Below are 19,289 nucleotides of genomic sequence, written 5' to 3'. Positions count from 1 at the left end.
CTACATACCTGCTCAGCATGCTGACATTTGCCGTTTACTCCTGTTGAAGGAAGATTTACTTCTCGAACACACTCAGTTTATAAAGCCTCTTTTCTGATCATAGTTTTATACATATGCTTGATAATTCTTTGCTCGATCGTTGTTAATCGCAAATCTACTCAAAGAGCTGTTTGTGCTCTGCCTAACACAGGCATCGAAACCCCATTTTTAGTGTTATAAGCCTCAGGCTTTTCGCTGTGATACCAGAACGAACAAATTATAGTGGATAAGCTAGTAAGCTTTAAAATAAATAATAATAATAATAAACTTCCCTTCCCTCAGTAACTAAACGATAAGCATGAAAATGTATAATGCTAATAATCAGGCTTAAATCCTTAGTGTGCAGAACAGGGCTAACCCATCGACAATAAATAAACCACTAAAACTTGACAATTATTTAATATTAACGTTGGAATAACAAAGCCAAACAACTAAAATCAACAGAAGAAAACTGCACGTTTATTGGCACTGTGTGTCAACAAGAAAAAGGACATATAAATTATCCTCATGTTTTTTTTTTACAGACTAATAATGTTACAAAAATAGGTTTCAAAAGCGCTATTTATAAATGATTGTCATAAAACTGTTAATAATATCCAATTCGTTTATACAAAATATTTCATATTTATCCAATCTTTATTACGACAACTTATTAATAAAACATTTTAGATGAGCTTTCTTCATGAAACGTTGCTTTAGAATTTTCATTTTGTAAAAGAAATATAAAAACAGCAAATACTAAAAGCATATAAAAGATTTTGTATCAATAATTCCTTTGAAGGTATCATACCTGGTGTATAACGTTATCAAAAGTTTCATTTTCTTAGAGCTTGTTAATAATATATACACACGACATTTTAAATAATATAATAACTGAATCTATTAAATGTCCATGAGTATATAATCAAATAGGCAAAGAAAGTGCAAAAGGTTTGCTTACGGTTTCAACATTTAAACTATTGGTCTGCCTGAAGGCATTCCATAAAACACAAAATACATTAAATATATTAAACCAAGTAACATCATCATTGTTTATGTGACACATAGGTAAGCAAATACGATACCAGAAATTGAAGTTTTTTTTATACAAGTGGCAAATTTTGTATTACAAATGCAAACACAATTAGAAACAAAAATAAAACAATATAGTTTCAACGTGGAATCGAGGTCTAAATAATAACAAAAAAAAACAAGTTTGCAAGTGTACTTTTCTGACTAGGATTGAACGCTGAGGTACATGGTCTTTATTTTATAAGAGGTTATTTTTGTTACGAAATTAACAAAATAATAACTCACCGATAAAAATATCGGTGAATGTTGCTCCTTTGCTGTTGATCATGGCATATAAATTTTTAAACAAAGTCATTGGGCATTTTATATGCAACTTTTCCTTACGATTTAATCGGATTACTTTATTATTATTGTATAGAAAATATTCCTTTAGAGCATTGGAACTGTAATTTTAGGTTCATATAGCTAGATACAGAAGGTTAAAAAACATTATATATATATGTATAAGTTAAACGTTTCAAGTCAAACGTATTCTTCATTTGGCTTCGTTTGGCCAATAGGTGAATGAGCTGTATCAGGCAATTCTGAAATGTCTTTAAACACTCCTACTAAAGTTTGAAAGTTTGGACCCCAATTCAGAAGGTAATCCCAGCCTAATACAGATCCATTGGTTGGTTTGTATAATGACACATTAGAAATATCGTCATCGGAAGACACAAGAGTGCTAAGAGATCCTCTAATTGAGTCAAACCCATCGTATGTTTTGGCCGAGTCTTCATCATTTTCATTGTCTTCCTCGGCTAGCTTAGAAAATATCATATTGCTACGCCCAAAATCCCTGTGGACCTTCTCGTAGTTATTATCGTACTCAAACTCAGAACACGTAAAAGAATCATTCCCACTCTCATCTGTAGAAGAATCCGGAGGCTCAAAAATTTCCGTATTTATCTCCAGAAGTTCTGCCAGTTTATTTTTTTCTGGATTATCGTCACTACACAAAGAAACTGCATCTAACGTACTGACGAGACTGGAATTTCTCGGGCGTGCGTTTAATCGTTCAATTTCTTCAGCTGTTAAACCTAAAGACATTCCACTGTCTCTTATTTTTTTCTTTTTTCCCGACTGAGGGCGAGAGTGAAGGCTGCCTGTACTATGACTGAGATTTCCAACAGGACTATTTAGGCTTCGTTCAGAATTTGTCATTTGGTCCTTAAAACCTTCTGGGCCCACTCCTTGAGATGTTGCAAGTAACGCTGTTTGTAATGGTTTTCCACTTATATCCTGCAGAGTCAAAATGCGAGGTGTTTGTTGGGACAGTTCACTAGAAGGGCTTAACCGTGCTAATGGAGTATTTTGCATTTTTAATGGTGATGGGCTTTCTTTCAGAGAAGCAGAATTTGAATTCTGGTGTAAAGCATTACGAGGACTTTCTCTTATAGGACTAGGCTGGAACTGATGAGGACTATGTCTATGATTATGCTTATGATAGTTTGGTATATGAGAATTGGTTTTGTACTTTCTAACATTACCGTCGCGATATCCTTTGTAATGATACACTATATCGATGTCTGATGGGGCAATGCTACTAGCATTTTCAAGATCATAATGTTCTGGAAGTTCCGAATCTGGAACGTTACCCATTCCGAACCCATTAGAGGGCTTAGGGTTGTCCTGATGCGATTTATTTTCCGAGCTTTGAGGGGGCAGTGCTGGTGAAGTTTTTATTACTTCTCTTTCTATAATGTCCGGTCGTTGACATCTTTCTGCCGGAAGTTCCCGATCTTTCATCTTTTTTGGAACTAAGTCTTGGGTCATGTGATTTCTAATAACATCTTCAATTCCTAAATTTTCGTTATAGTTTGAATCCTGATGTGTACGTTGATTGTCACTACTTGCTGGAGTCAAGAACAGATTTCCATTTTGTTTGATATGGCCATGACTTTTATATCGGCAAAGCTTTCTTCTTCTAAAGACTAGAAAACTGACTAAGATAATTACAATAAGAATGATAAAAAAGACAATCACTAATATAACACCAATACTCAAGGGATCAGTAGGAGCGACATCAAGGCCCAGAACTTCATCAGAACATCCTCGGTAGACGTTTCCATGTGGTATCATTTTGAAATAGCTGCTGGATGTATTCCAGCTCTGGACTTCCCCATTAACAATTACGGGGGTCAGGCACCCTTGAAAACCTGAATAATAATATAAGTAAAAGAAAAATATATAAAATGTACGCAATGTCGTGGCTTTCTACATTCAAACGTCATACAAACAGTTCAAGTAACATTAAGCATCTAAAGGTGTTCTTTAAAAAAAGTTTTTTTAATTAGTTTTCAGTATTTTCAATAATTACAGATTAAATCTTGAAGGATATATCTTGATTATTTATTTACATTTTCAAAGCAGAACTGAAAGCAAATAAACCTTGGGACGTCAAGTGTTAACTACAGAAAGTATTTTTAAAGTTATTATTTAAAGGTTCTAGACCACACGAATTACGGTATTTTTTATGAAACGTTTATGTATATATATTTCTATTACTGTTTAAGACTGGTTATCTGTAGCAATGTGAATATATTATAAATGAGTTGCGTTTTAGCAAATAATTATTGAAAAATTAATTAGTAAAAATAACACATAATGAATTTTACTAAAAATTTGACTACCTGCAATAAGGTTTGTCACTTGGTCCGAGTGTTTTCCAATTGTCATAACTGTTAGGTAAGAATCCAAAAGATCGTGTACTTTATATTCCAAATCTACCCCTCTATGTTCCTGGTCTACGGACACATTGATGCTACTGGCGCTGTTACTAGTTATGGTCAGACTGACTGCATGCCACTGTCCGTCTGCAGCATTAATCGTATCTAGTAGCAAGCTGACAGGCTTTCCAATCTTCTGGTGGGACTTGTATTCCACGTAACCATTCCTGAGCTATAAAAAAACAATACTATGATTGATTCTATAATGGAGCTTTTACTAGAAATAACTGAACATTACCTAATGCAAATATAAATTATAATATCTTATTCACATTTGTTAGAAGGGGCAGGATTTTTGACTGTTACCTTTAAAAGCGATTGCAAGGTAACGGCTGATTCATTGATATCTGTGACACGTATTTAGTATAAGTTTCTATATTTTAACATAGCATATATATATATATATACTAATATCAAAGCTATAGTTCAGGAATTCCATATCCTAAAATAAAATTTGGGGCTTTTTCATTATGTGCGTGTGTGTTCAAAAAAACAAACCGTACTTTCAGATAAAACAAAGTACATCTGGAATCAAAACGGGTATTTTAAGAAAACTATGAGTGAGTTTGGAAATTAAGTATGCCAGACAACGTTATCTATATTCAGCGAACAAAGTCTCTTTTTATTACAAGTATAATTCAAAGATATTTATTTGTGAGATTCCGTTGATCATTGAGGATATTGAGGGGACGCATTTTAAGCTCTCAGAAATATTTTACTTAAGTTCCTCATGAGCATAAAGTACTAATACAGTAAACTAATGTCTACCAAAGCAACCAATTACACTACGTAACAAAATTTTTACTTTTTCTTGTTGCTGGGCAGAAAGTGTTATTTCCTAATTGTTTATGCCTAAAATAAATAGACAAGACCTATTTTTCTTTTTTGAGCTGTGCTTTTGTGACCTGGATAATGAAATTTTCAAATTTACCCATTTTCTAGAACTTTCCAGATAGATTCAGTGCTGAGTAGAATTTTCTCGAACTTACAAAAAATTTCAAGAACATTCTAGAATGTCGTAGGGCTTACAAGAATTTTCTAAAATGTTTTACAACTTACAAGAATTTTCTAGAACTTTCCATAGTAATATATATAATACAGGGGCTCATCACTCACCACTTCAGTTTAGTTCTAACTGCCTAAGTGAACACATAGACCTATCTGATTTTATCAGATATGGTAGCAAGAAGCTGGAAGCATTCTCCAGACGCATTCTGCTATGTATGTGGCCAATTTATCAAGACAAGAGTGAAAAAGTACTCTGTGACAGCATCTGCTAAAATGTGTGAAGCCTACAAGGCATATTTCAGCATGCCTGTTGGGGATCAAGACAAACCCTGGGCACCTCATTTTACCTGCGAGCTTTGTAAAAAAAAAACAAAAAAAACTGTAGAAGATAAGACGGATGATTTTTGCTTGCTTGAATATTAAGATTTTATGTTATATAAATTCTAAACCTTTTTAAAATTTAAATATCTTTTGGTGCACCTCAAAGAGGAATACAACAGCGCAAAGACCTTGCTAGAAGCCTTGAAGTATAATGAGTATGACTGGGAGGTAATTGGAGACTTTAAAATGGTGGGATTTCTGATGGGTCTCCAAGGAGGCTTTACCAAGTTTCCTCGTTATCTTTGCCTTTGGGACAGCAGGGACACCACGGCGCACTACAGCGGGAAGCACTGGCCACAATGGACCGAGTTCTCTGTGGGGAGGCACAATGTCAAGTGTGAGCCACTAGTGGACCTCCAGGAGGTGTTGTTCCCACCATTACACATAATATTGGGTCTTATGTAACAATTTGTCACAACTCTTGATAAGGAGTCTGCAGCCTTCAAGTACCTTCGAGACTTCTTCCCTAAGCTGTTTGAGGCAAAGGTCAAAGCTGGTGTCTTTGAACCACAAATAAAGAAGATTCTGGTGTGCACAGAATTCCTCAAGAAGCTCAGTAGGAAGGAAATAAAAAGCTTGGGGCAGATTTGTCGCAGTGGTTCGGGACTTCTTTGGCAATCACAAGGCCAAAAATTATGTGGAACTGGTAGAGGCTCTGGTGAAGAACTACGGCAAAATGGGCTGCAGGATGTCCCTGAAAATCTATAGCTTGATGCTCATCTTGATAACTTCAAGGAGAACATAAGAGCATACTCAGAGGAGCAAGACGAGCGCTTTCACCAAGATATACTGGACTTTGAACGCCACTACCAAGGAACGTGTAATGAAAACGTGATGGGAGACTACATTTGGAGGCTGATACGTGAAAGTGATTTACATTACAGTCGCAAATCTCGAAAAACTACTCACTTTTAAACATTTTTCTTCATTTTTGTATAACTTTAGTATAAATACATGTAAATCTTGATTCATATGTTGTTTTATGTAAATCTTATGTAAATGAAAATTTGCAAATTTGCCCGTTTTTACATAGAAAATAGGTTAATTTCTAAATTTCATTATCCAGGTCACAAAAGCAAAGTTTGAAGGGAATAATGGTCATTTTCTATACTTTTACAACATAAACAATTAAGAAATAGCATATACTATCTAGGAACAAAATTTGTGTTACATAGTGTTACCAACATGCTATACGTGATGTTTTTAGTATCCAGCAAGTGCTCCTGTGATGCAGTTACCAAAAAAGCTCTATTCCTTAAAATTTCCTATAAACAAAACGTTATTCTACTAAATGTTTCTATGGAATATGTAAGTGTTCTTTTTTTTAACTTAGGAAAAAATTGAGTTCCTTAGTTTTACTAGTTTAAAATACAAGCTTGCTGAACTCTTCTGAGTCAGATGTCCTCACTAACAACCAACTGGCTTATTCACTAATGGTAAGAACTGCCTAGGAGGTTGTTTAAAAAAAACATTTCAATAGCAAATTTCTTCAGTTTTAAAACATCATACCTGTAAAACTGTAAACCCTTCGTCTTTTGTCGCAGCATGTAACAAAAGTCCATTTTTTGACTTGGTACGGAAAGAAAATGCAACTGTTTTTGTGCCAGGGGGCCTAAAACTTAAAACAGATCGTTTCCAATGTTGCACATGATAATATGATCCAGTAATGAGTGACGTCCTACGCAGTTTTTCTAAAGGTACAAACTCCAGGTAAGCAGTGCCATCACCAAGGGAAAAAGGTTCTAATGCTGTCAGTAAATAAAGCATATTTAAAATATAATTTTCAAATAGATAAATGTTTCAGTAAAAAAAAAATTGTCGTATTAATTAACTGTATAACAAACAAAAAGCAAAATTATTTTAACATATAGCGGTTTAAAAGTGTAAACATAGCAATAAATATTCAACTAAGTAATATTTAATCCATGTTGAAATCAATAGCATTGATAAATGATTTAACTGGATATTAAAAGCGGGTATGATTTAGTTAGTCCAGAAATAAAAAATGTTTGTACTTTGAGAGAAAGTTAATTGCATTTACTGAAGTTATGTAGGTGTTGGAAGGCGGCATAATAATAAGCTTCAGGGATTAAAACGCGTAATTCGTAGCTCTGTTCTAGCTTCACACTAAAACAGTTGAACAAACAAGCAAAAGGGGATTTATAGGTGTATGATCTCGAATACATGTTCCAAACATTAATAACATTGTACATAGTTAAATACGTTATAATAAAATTATTTTAAATATATAAACCAGAAAGCCACATGACCACCAGTTTGTAGATAAAGTAGATACATGTTCTGTAACACAACAATAAATGTAATAGTGAAATATAAAGTATGTTGCTAATGGAAGATTTAAAGAATTAAAACAAAATAAATGTATCGCAAACAAGACGCCAATTTTTTTTAAATATCGTTTGAACAATTTTTTTTGCTTTCCCGAATATTTCCATATTTAAGGGAAAATAAAATCAAAGTTTATTAATTTTACGTGGTTATGACTTATGTTTCATTATATTTTTACTTATATTTGTGTTACTTTCAAGTCTCTTTCAAACTGTATGTTTTCTATCTTTGTTTTAAGTTAACCACAAAGATAAACAATGGGTTATCTCTGCTCTGCCCACAAAGTGTGTCGAAACTCGATTTCTAGCGGTGTAAATCCAAAGTCCACAGACGTACCACAGTGTTAATGGGAGAGGAGGCCTCAAACTGATTATCTTCCTTTCCACGTAAAATTTAATTAGATACTTGGATGTTGTCATAAAATATAATATATTAACAAGTACTTAGATATGTGGATGTTGTCATAAAATATAACATATTAACATATATTTAGATATGTGAATGTTATCGTAAAATATAATTTATTAACATGTACTTAAATATGTGGATTTTGTCATTTGCAACGTCTTATTTAAACCTGAGGAGATAAGAGTGGTTTATGACGATTTTTAATTTCAAAATACGTATTGTAATAACCATACATCATGGTATCTTTCGGTTATACTAATTATTAGTTTGACCAATTCCACTTCAGAAGAAATATTTTCTCGTGAAAGCTATTTGAATGTGAAATGTTTTAGGCTATGACTGAAAGCGCACATGACTTTATGAGATATTACAAGTGTGGGATAACATATTGGTTGAATCAATTACATATGCTGATTTTGATCTCTAAAGAACAAATTTGGTTTAACTCAGATTAATCACTGTATTCAATGTTGAATGTTAAAGCCAGAACAGATTTTGTGCATTAGAAAACTTAAAGAGATCTTTGAACAACCCATACATATACATATATATTAGTTTGTTATAACCAGTCTCGGCAGGGCCAGGTGGTTTCGGCACTCGACTCGTAATTGGAGGGTCGCAGGTTCAGTTCCCCGTCACATCAAACATGCTCACCCTTTCAGCCGTGGGGGCGTTATAATGTGACGGTCAATCCCACTATTCATTGGTAAAAGAGTATCTCAAGAGTTAGCGGTGGGTGGTGATGACTAGCTGCCTTCTCTCTATTCTTACACTGCTAAATTAGATAGCCATCGTGCAGCTTTGAGCGAAATTACAAAAAAACCTTGTTATAACCCAAAACAAGCCAAAATCAAAATAAATAAAAATAAAAAAAAAACACACTACACTAATTGAAAGGAACTCAGGATACAAGCTATAATGGAGGTGACTGCGAAATAGGACCCATATTGCGGTGGGATACACCGTTTATCAATCTTAACCTCCATTCGATAATCTCACATAAAGAAATAAAATAAAGTAAAGGAATAGCTAATAAAAATTGGGAGAGCGACATTTAAGTGCTCAAGCCAACAATATCCCACATTTATATCACCCTCCACTTCCTGCAGGCAGTTGTAGAAAGGTGACTGTTCTATGAAGTAAACAAAAACTTACTTGAAAAATGAAAATAAGAATAAGAAGGTTAAGGTAAGTAAGTTTGAGAGTAAGTTAGTCAAATAAACTTACCTCTTGAAGTTATCGTTCCAGCCCCCTTTATTGAAAAATTAGTGAACTGGTAGCACAGTAAAAGAATTATAGCAGAATGAAGGGTATCATTCAGTTATGCAAATTAACTAGTATAACTCCCAACCACCACCCATTAAGTCTACTGTAACTATTATGCTCCAAAACAAGTCTTTATATGCGATAAGATGTACATTCGCATAAAGTAGTGCCAAGTTGTTAAACGACCTTATTCATAAGTAAAAATAGTTGTTAGAAATTTATATGTGTGTGTGTAGGTGTACGCGTGAGTTACAATTCAAGTTTTGTTTCATCCAAGTAATTTCTGATTTTAACTAAAGTTGTTTCTGAGAAAATCAGGACATATAATGTTGGTAATGATTTAGTCACTCTTCTCTTTGCTGTCCCAATTAGGGTTTATAGGAAAATGCTGTTTGAATCACATCTGATAAGATAAAACCTATTTGATCACATAAGTATTTCGAAAAGGTTTTTCGTTCATATACCTTTTCAGTAAAACACGTAATTTTAGTTTAACTCATATTTACAAAAGTATAGTATGAAATATTAAGTTGGTTGCTTATAAATTCAAAACTGGCAGATAACTGATTTTTTTTAGTGCACTGACTGTGAAGAACGTGTAAAAGGGAAACATCCCGGCTTAGTATGATGATTTCTACATGAGAATTACTCTCGAATACATTTAAGAAATGTAATGGTGATAATTAAGAAAACAAAATATTATTTTTATATTAACTGCTATTGCAATACAAATATTGTACACACAAAAGTAAAAGGTTTGAAGTGGAAAAATGATAAAGTTTTGGCTTAGAAGGTGGTGTAGGACTGAACGTATAAATGATTTTAGAAATATAAAATACAACCTTCAGCAAACTGGACAAAATACAAATATTGATTTTTACATGTCTAAAATTGTAAATTTTTCATTAAAACTAATTTGAATGCTATAAAAGTTAAGTGTCGCTAAGTAATATGTAAAAGCAAATTTATTTTACGTAGACATTACGTAATGAGCCACACTTCAGCTGTAAGGATTGAGAGAAAACATTCTTAATACTGTCATTCCTGAAACGTTTAGAAAAACACACATAAGGATAAGGCTACTGCAGGTGGTTACTTTTAAGTAAAAATACTAGAGATTTCATAAGTAAGCACTTAAACCATCAATTATTTTCTTTATTCTTACCTTCATTACAGTTGGCTGCAATAATATTGTTGGGGCAAAGGCACCTCATAGAGAACCACAAATCTTGACACACTCCCATATCTCCACACTCATGGTTAGTGGCACAGCTGTTTTCCAGCTTTGGGCATGTTTGAGTAATGTGGTTAGACTCGAGGGGTGATGTCAAGTCAAGCTGACGGCCGTTTACGTAAACACTGTGGATGCAGCCTACAAAGTCATCACTGGACACTTGACCGGGCCTCTCAAGCAAGGGGTCGACTGAAGGAACACCTCCAAGATACATAGTGTGTTTTTTGAAGTTTAAAGTTCTGAAAGAGTGGGTTTTACATTAAGAAACCGGGTTCAAATAATTCTTTTATTTTTGTGATATATCAGATATATGATTTTTAAGTGACAAGTGAAACTACTTTTGATATGAATCATTGATCAAATTTTAGTGACGTTGAATTACAAATTTCAATTATATGCGATTCTATGACAGATTTTCAAACCTCTTCCAATTTGTAAGATTATGTGCAGAACTTTCGAAGTTTTGATAAAAACATTGTACATCAAAACTGTAATCTTTGAGTGAAATGAGAGTGAAGGTAATTCTTTAGAAATTAATAAATATTTATCCTTTCCAATATTTGTTCGCAAAGCGGTTATTGGAGCTATGGTTATTCAGTTAATTTCTTTGAAAATCAGGAAAAGTATAGAACACATTGGAATTCTTCTATGTTATCTAATTTCATGAATGATGCCGTAAAGCACTGGTCTACAATTAGTTTTTTCACCAAGAGCCGCTTAATTATAATGGTCATAAAGCCACGGGCAGGGGAGGAGTAGATATATAAGTGGGACGGATGAATAGCTTTGTTCAGTAATCAAGAAAAATGCCCTTTTCCGGAAGGTAATGCAACTTTACTAACGGCTAGCTTATTACATATTTATTCATTGAATAGAAGCAAAATCTCTGTGCGAAACTGTCCACAAACAACTTTTAATAAGTGGGTGTTGCGAACTATGGATCAGAGTTTCGTGGCCCAGGAACCGCCTGTTGGGAACAAGGGCCTTATAGGAACTTTGAGAAGGGATGTATTATTGTGAGCTGAAATTCAGAAGTAAAATAAAATAAATGTTCTTCATTTCTTATTATCTCATGATTCTCAAGAATAATTCATGTGGAAAAGAAGTTCTATCTCTGCAAATAGTAAACTTTAAATAACTTTTTGGATAATGTGCTTAGAAAAGAAACAGAAACAAAATAACAAGATATTAGTAAGTTACGAAGCTTTGAATATAATTCTAATTAAATAGGCCAACATTAGTGGACGAATGCAACATATCTCCGCTACGCAATTTCAGCAATGGCCAGTTTTGACACCAGAAAAAAAAAAACCGTTTATATCACCACTGATAGAAAAGTATCTTTGTGCCAACTTTCCTATAAATTTGCCGAAACTAAGGTAACTAATTGCTACAAATCACTAAAATTATAGGTTTATTTAACGTTTTGACCCCTGTAAATTGGTCATGTACTTATATAGATGGTATCTTTAAGAAATTAAAGGAATTTGGCCGAAATACGGTGGAATGATTGTAAGGAAAGAAAACAAACTAAAATTATGCTTTTTGTGGCATCTTGAGCAAGGTATAGTTAGTGAATATTGATCAAGTTTTTTGTTAATGTATGGGTAAAAGCTATATGTGAATCAAATCCCACTTCCTGAACTCTAACCTCCTTAAAAAGACTAATAAATGGCAAATCCAACTTTTTTTTGTCAATGTGTAGGAAGTTTAAAAATTTACATTTCTGCCAACTTTCACTTTGATTGCTGTAAATATGACCGCACAGGAGCTCAAAATACATACTTTGCGTTGTTAATAAAAAAATGAAAGAAAAATAACAAGGTGTATTGGAACAAGATATAACCTTACTAAGTTTCAAGTTAATCCACTGAGAACTGATCGGTTGAAAGGTGTTTGGAAGAAAAATAAACAATAGAAGGCCTGAAATGGCCAGGTGGTTAAGGCACTCGACTCGTAATCTGAGGAGTGTAGGTTCGAATTCCCGTAACACCAAATATGTTCGCCTTTTCAGTCTTAGGAGGGCGTTATAATGTGACTGTCAATCCCGCTATTCATTGGTAAAAGAGTAGCCCAAAAGTTGGCGGTGGGTGGTAATGACTAGCTGCTTTCCCTCTAGTCTTACACTGCTAAATTAGGGACGTCTGAGCAGATAGCCCTCGTGTAACTTTGCGCGAAATTCAAAGCAAACCAAACTATTCTGCGGAGAGTACTTTATTTTTGATAAAGTCAAGATACAACTATACCGACACTAATTTATTAAAGCCCAGTGTGACTCAATGATCAGCCAGACCATGGATCGAAAGTTCCGTTGTCTGCTTCCAATTATCACCAAAATATAAAAGAATTGTACCCCGTTCTTTGGTTTGGAATTTCGCACAAAGCTACTCGAGAGCTATCTGTGCTAGCCGTCCCTAATTTAGTAGTGTAAGACTAGAGGGAAGGCAGCTAGCCATCACCACCCACCGCCAACTCTTGGGCTACTCTTTTACCAACGAATAGTGGGATTGACCGTCACATTATAACGCCCCCACGGCTGGGAGGGCGAGCATGATTGGCGCGACTAGGGCGCGAACCCGCGACCATCAGATTACGAAGTGGACGCCTTAACGCGCTAGGCCATGCCGGGCCCTCCGTTCTTTGGAGACCGTAGGGGTATTGGTCAAATCCCACTATTCGATTAGAGTAACTAACAAATCGTGAGTAAATGATGCCACGTAACTCCATTCTTTCTAACACTTCAAAATATAGGGAAGGTTAACGCAGCTGAGTCTCGAGTGGTTTCGCGCAAAATTCAACAAAATTCTTTGATTAGTAGTATCCACTGCATAACAATTTCTTTTTTTACACAGCATTTAACGACAGCATGTTACAAAGTTTCTTAAAATTCACGCATGTTGCTACTGAATTGATAGTAAAATAAACAAAACAAACATTGTTATAAGATATTTGCCGATTATATTTTCATTATTTTCAGATTTTTGGATAATCAAATGTCATTTCAGTACGAAACAAATATTGTTTGAAATACCAATGAAAATTACATATTTAAATATACAATATTTTTGCACTTCTCATGTACAAACAAATAAAAATAAATAGTCCTTTACTGAAACATGAGATTTAAATATTCAATAAAAGTTCTATATTTATATTTTAATTTTTTTGTTTAAAAACAAGGAAAAACACTTTTCTACCGATAAGCCAAATTAACATATACGAAAAGTATTAAACTCTAAGCTTATTCCAGTTTCGTGTCTAGTTGAAAGTAAATATATCTTAAGCATAATAACTTACCTTCGATGCACCTCAGAATAGAAATAGCTCATATAATAAATGTATTACTTTATATTTGCATAGAATGCGTAAAAGTGATAAGTTTTTGCTCCCTTACCCGGTATGTCCAGTAACAGAGAGAGAGCAGCTCGCATTCCCATGGGAACACTCATCGCATAATTCACCACTCTCCCTGCACTCTACCACAGATAAAGACGCCACCTATATAAATCAAAATTGTCTAATAAATATTTATAAGTTTGGATATTTTACAAAATACGGATATATAAAGATTTTTCATGTGCAAGTAAAATAAAGTAACAATAAAACGTTACGGTTAACGTCAGTACGTAAAAAATCTAATTTTTTGAAGAAGAAATGAACATCTTATTTCTTAATAAAACATTACTTGAGTTAAATATCTTCAGCATCATTAGTATTACTATTTGTTTGTAAAACAACAAAAAAGAATACATTAGGTCTTAGATTTTTCAAATCAGTCACTTAGACACAATGTAAATTTCATATTATTAATGATATATTATACATATTGTTGTATACGAAATAAAGGACTAGAAATTTTCTCTGCTAACTATCCATAAACAACAGATGTGTAAAGTAATCTTTACACTAATATTCAACCTATAGCTTTACCCTGCCATTCCTAATAACAGTTATCTTGTGCCACTTCCCATCTGCTACATCTTGGCTTGCTGTAATGGACGCTATAGCTGAGCGAGACGCGCCAAAAGAGAAACGTGTTTTACCCTCAACGATTTCAATAGCTAAAAAGTCGGATCTTCCTCCATTCTGTCTGCCGTAGTTATAAACAAGGAGAGAATTCTTTTTATTTGTTACTAAGACAACGGAAATGTCGTTAGTAGACGGATTCAGAGAAGGGAAGCTCATGTAAGAATACTGATGAAACCCAAACGTAGACTTTTCACAATGCCTTCCAAAGAAGTTTGATTTGCAAAGACATCGGTAACCTGCAATGAAAAGCAGGATGAGTTTACCTAAACACCAATGAAGTGAAAAGTAGAATAAATACATTTATAAACACCGACAATCGTACTGATTATAAATAATAATAATTAAAGAAACAAATACAGAAGTCACAATATTATGATTATTTTTGAAGCAAGGCAGATGAATAAATGCTCTAAAAATTCACTGTTTACAGAGCTCATTAAAACAAAAAGTGTCAGAGAACGCTGACCACCATTGTGAAAAAACAAGAACAACAAATTTTAATGCTTATATATATATATAGCATGATAAATGTAAGTTGAGTGACCTTGAATTCAAAGTATAGAGAAATTATGTATTCCTGCTTTTTGTCCTTTAGTAGCAGCATTATAATTTCAAGCAAGACTCTTCACTTAACTTGTTCCTTATCACAACTTTTATTGACATGAAGTTACATATTTAAGTTGCAATGAAATTAAATAAAAACTTATTAATTTTGGTATCCTTTTAGTACATTGTAAAAAAAAATATTCCACCAAATTTAATTACTCTTAATTAGATGTCTTTTTACTTCTTTAAGAATGACGTTCAAGTACACATGTAAAAAAAACAAAACGTAACATCTAAAAACTTTCTCGAGAGTGTAATAAATTAACCTAGTTCCTATTTCGCTGTCAGATGACAATTCGTGAAATTCTAAAGTGTTCAACCAGATTAATCAAAAGGTTTTACTATGAAGATATAATATTTAAAATAACTATTTCTGATATACATAACTAACGCTAAAAACATTTTACTTCCAGTGTTTTTTATTAAAATGTATCTGAAAAAAGACACGATTTATAACATAAAAAACATACTAGTATACTGAGAACGAATAATACAGCTATATCAATCTATGACTTTAGTTCATAACTGGCAATTTCAAGCAAAATTTTCTTTTCTTTTTTATCATACACTTTAGAGTAAATGTAACATACCAGGATTTCCATTGAGGCACGTTCCTCCGTTCAAACACCTGTTACGACGACAACCATGAGTAGTTTGTTCACATACGCTGCCTCTGAACCCTGGTCTGCAGAGACAGAAAAATGACCCATTAGGAGACTTTTCACACGTTCCCCCATTTCTGCAAGGTGCACTTGCACAAACGTCTGCCCTTCGAGATTCGCATTGCTTTCCCTGAAACTGTGACATGCAAATGCAGTGAAAATTGTGACCATCATGGTGACACGTGCCGCCTGAGAAACATGGATTTGGCGAGCAAGGATTTTGTTGATACTGGCATACCGGACCTGAAAATCCCTTCGAACAATTACAGGCAAACTGACGAGTGACCGTTGGGGATGTGAAGACTAAAAAAGGTGAATCCAAATTCGACAGTGTTTCTTGCAGCTCCAGAAAACTTCGGCATTTTCCATCGTTCTGACAAGGGGAGTTATCACAAGGATCGAATCCTATAGCTATTTCTCCAGGACTAACCACTCTCTGGAGAAGTTTCTTCTTTTCAGACAGCAACATAAGGACTTCTTTGGAAGTAGTATAATCAAAATATCCCTTTTGAATGGCCAATGTCAACTCCAAGTGGTTACTGAAGTCAGTTATGCTGTATAATAGAGGAGAACCCAAAGGCTACAAAAGAGAGAAGCAAAAATTAGATTATTTAGAAAACTGGTACAATTCTTCATATTCATCTATATAAAATTTAATTGAATAATTTTAATTTAACCTCATAACGAAGCAGTAAACATACTTGTCTTCACAATGATAAAGAAACATGTTCATTAAATCAAAATTAATAGAAAAATCATATGATAATTATAAAATGATTAGAAGATAATAAATGCAATCCCGTTCAGAATAATTGATTTTATATTCTGCAATATGGAAAATGAATTTAGAATTTCCAAAACTAACAACAGTGTGATTATTGGAACTAATGTTTCTGTTGTGTTTTATATCAGTTCTTTAAATTTAAAAATGTGTGTGTGTCTTCTTATACCAAAGCCACATTGAACTATTTGCTGAGCCCACCGAGAAAAATCGAGCCCCTGATTTTAGCGTTGTAAATCCGTAGATTTACTACTGTACCAGCGCGGTGAATTTAAAAAGGAAATCTATTAAGTTTATTTTTTTTTAATTCTAAAGTGAGTGTCTGTGTCCAATCTAGTTCCTCTAAGGAAAAAAGAACACTGGATGAACATTTCGGAATTTTTACATTCTCTCATCAGCAATACAGTTGATACAGATAATGCAAGAAAGAATAAATGACAAAAAACAATAAGACACATGACATACAAAACAATCACGAATAACTTAAAATAATTCGTGTTTAAGACAGCTGAGACTATTTATGTAGGATTGGGTGTGGATTTAATACTACTTAACTTTCTTTTATGAGTAATAATTCTTGGTTCGATCTGCCTACAGTTAGGATTTTAAAACTCTCAAAGAAGGTATTATAGTTTACCTTTCCACTACGTGAACAGATAATAAAGAAACCAAGAAATGAGAAGCTTTATTGTATTTCATGAATCAACCATATTTCAGATCGTAAAACTTTCATTTATGTAAGAACTTTTACTAGAAGACCTGTTAAAAGTTTAGAACAATAATAATTACAACTGTAAATAATTGTGAGGAAGAGAAAAACCACAATAAGCTTTTAGATTTAGCTTTCAGTTTAGTGAATCCAAAGAAAAATCATCTAGAAATAATATCCCATTACAAAATATAGCTCACATTATTAACATAAACGGATGTGTTTTGATATCGAGAATCAATAAACTGATACGGCAAAATAATCTTTAATCAAATATTAATTTAATTATTTAAAATTTTCAATATAATGTATGGATCACATTAAATATTTAAAACAAAAAACTAAACACCAATGATTATAATAAAACAACTCATAATGCTACTAATGAGTTAGAATCGTGTTACTGGAACCACGATTATTTAATATAATTTGGGAATATATTTACTACGTTGATAAGTATCCGAATTTTTTACGCAAGTAAATATTATTTTACTTCATCATCTTATGAACAATGAATACTCTTGAAAATAAAAATGTCCTACTACCTGCCATAAAACGGTTCTTATTGGGGTAATGCTAATATAGCGTTTGTGTGCTTAGAAAATACAAAACTACTAAATATAAACAGTTATGCTAAACTCTGCCATTAATGATACAGTATCTGATAATGTTTCTCTCAATTGAACGTATTTAAAGAAAACACTTTGAAAGTTTTTAAGTGCTCTAAAGATCGAGAAAATTAAAAAAAGTTTGTCTGAATTGTTTTAAGTTTATCATGCATATTTATTTAAATAACACGCAATGCCTTTTTTATTAGCTGTAGTAATCTACTACTTTGACTAAAATTACGCTTTACATTATTTTTTATTAGTAGTAGAAACATCCTTTTTGTGGTTTAATTACATATATACAGTGTATTTCATTAATGACTAATCATCTTTATTTCTGTATGTGTACTAGCTCTACTATAAATATTCTTTGCTACATTTAGAAGAGCAAAAGTAGAAGAAATACGATAATATTTACAATTACACATATTTAAACATTGAATGAAGTAATGTTAAACAAGCCTGAGTTGGTTATTATATCTTCTAGCGGCATATTCTGTTTTTGTCTATTATTGCTGTTTTATTTTATTTGTTAGTTGGTAGGACAAAAGGATCCTTCTGTAATTTCTCCTTTTTCTTTTCTGTTTAGATTACGGGGTATCAGTTTATGATATAAAATTATCGAACAATTTAAGAACCTTATATATGTAAAAACGGCTAGTTTGGGTTGAGAAAATTATTATGTGGAGGAGCGAAAAAGGTCATACCCAAACCAGTCGTTTTTACATATATTTTTCTCTACAAGTGGGTTTTTTCGTCATTACTAATTTAAGAACTTTATGTTTTTATTTACTCATTGAAAATTTCTGGAAAGTTGTTGTTGTTTTCAATTAAGCACAAAGCTACACAATGGGCTATGTGTGCTCTGCCCACCACGGGTATCGAAACCCAGTTTTTAGCGTTGTGAGTCCGCAGACATACCACTGAGCCACTAGGGGGAATTCCTAGAAAGCCTACTTTATTGTGACCATGAGAGATGTATTTAGGGTTGTAAAAGAATGTATTTGGTAGGAACAGAAGTTGTTTTTCTTGTTATTTTCTCATGGTTTGATAATATTTGTTCTTTTTTCTTGCGTGTAACCACAGAAATTTTATGTTAACTAATTCGTAAAGATGATGGAGGTTTGGCATGATGATGACCAACATAAATTTATTTACAGAATATGCAACACATGTACACTTAGGCTTAATTTTTTTTGTAAATCTTCATTTGACTCAATTGAAACATAGCTGTTTGATTACTTTTACAATGTTTTAATATACGGGCTTTTTTACAGTGTCTAGAAAGCATAGTCTCTGGTGTGTTTTAAGTCTTCCTATGTATATTCTCGTAATCTTTTCTCTTTGAACTACTCACGTCTCTACCATTTATAAAATAATTTTTTTATCTTAGCAAATACTATTTTCCTCAATGCCATTTACAGAAATGA

At 33.1% G+C, this 19,289-nt stretch overlaps 1 protein-coding gene across 1 annotated transcript in view; it reads right to left on the bottom strand.

Annotated features, from left to right (window-relative positions):
• Positions 1-476: 476 nt before the first annotated feature.
• The window catches only part of LOC143236909 (cadherin-related tumor suppressor-like), a 128,950-nt gene continuing 110,137 nt past the window's right edge, over positions 477-19,289 (bottom strand). Inside the window, exons 11-17 of the mRNA XM_076475587.1 lie at positions 15,690-16,341; positions 14,395-14,729; positions 13,859-13,962; positions 10,396-10,703; positions 6,717-6,955; positions 3,723-3,990; positions 477-3,248 (exon numbers count right to left, since the gene is read on the bottom strand). Of these exons, the coding sequence (XP_076331702.1) occupies positions 1,573-3,248; positions 3,723-3,990; positions 6,717-6,955; positions 10,396-10,703; positions 13,859-13,962; positions 14,395-14,729; positions 15,690-16,341 (3,582 nt within the window). The 3' untranslated portion in view covers positions 477-1,572. The remainder of the gene's footprint in view (positions 3,249-3,722; positions 3,991-6,716; positions 6,956-10,395; positions 10,704-13,858; positions 13,963-14,394; positions 14,730-15,689; positions 16,342-19,289) is intronic.

Source organism: Tachypleus tridentatus, chromosome 13 (assembly GCF_004210375.1).
Source record: "Tachypleus tridentatus isolate NWPU-2018 chromosome 13, ASM421037v1, whole genome shotgun sequence".
NCBI classification, from domain to species: Eukaryota; Metazoa; Arthropoda; class Merostomata; order Xiphosura; family Limulidae; genus Tachypleus; species Tachypleus tridentatus.
This window is presented reverse-complemented; position numbering and strand designations above follow the sequence as displayed.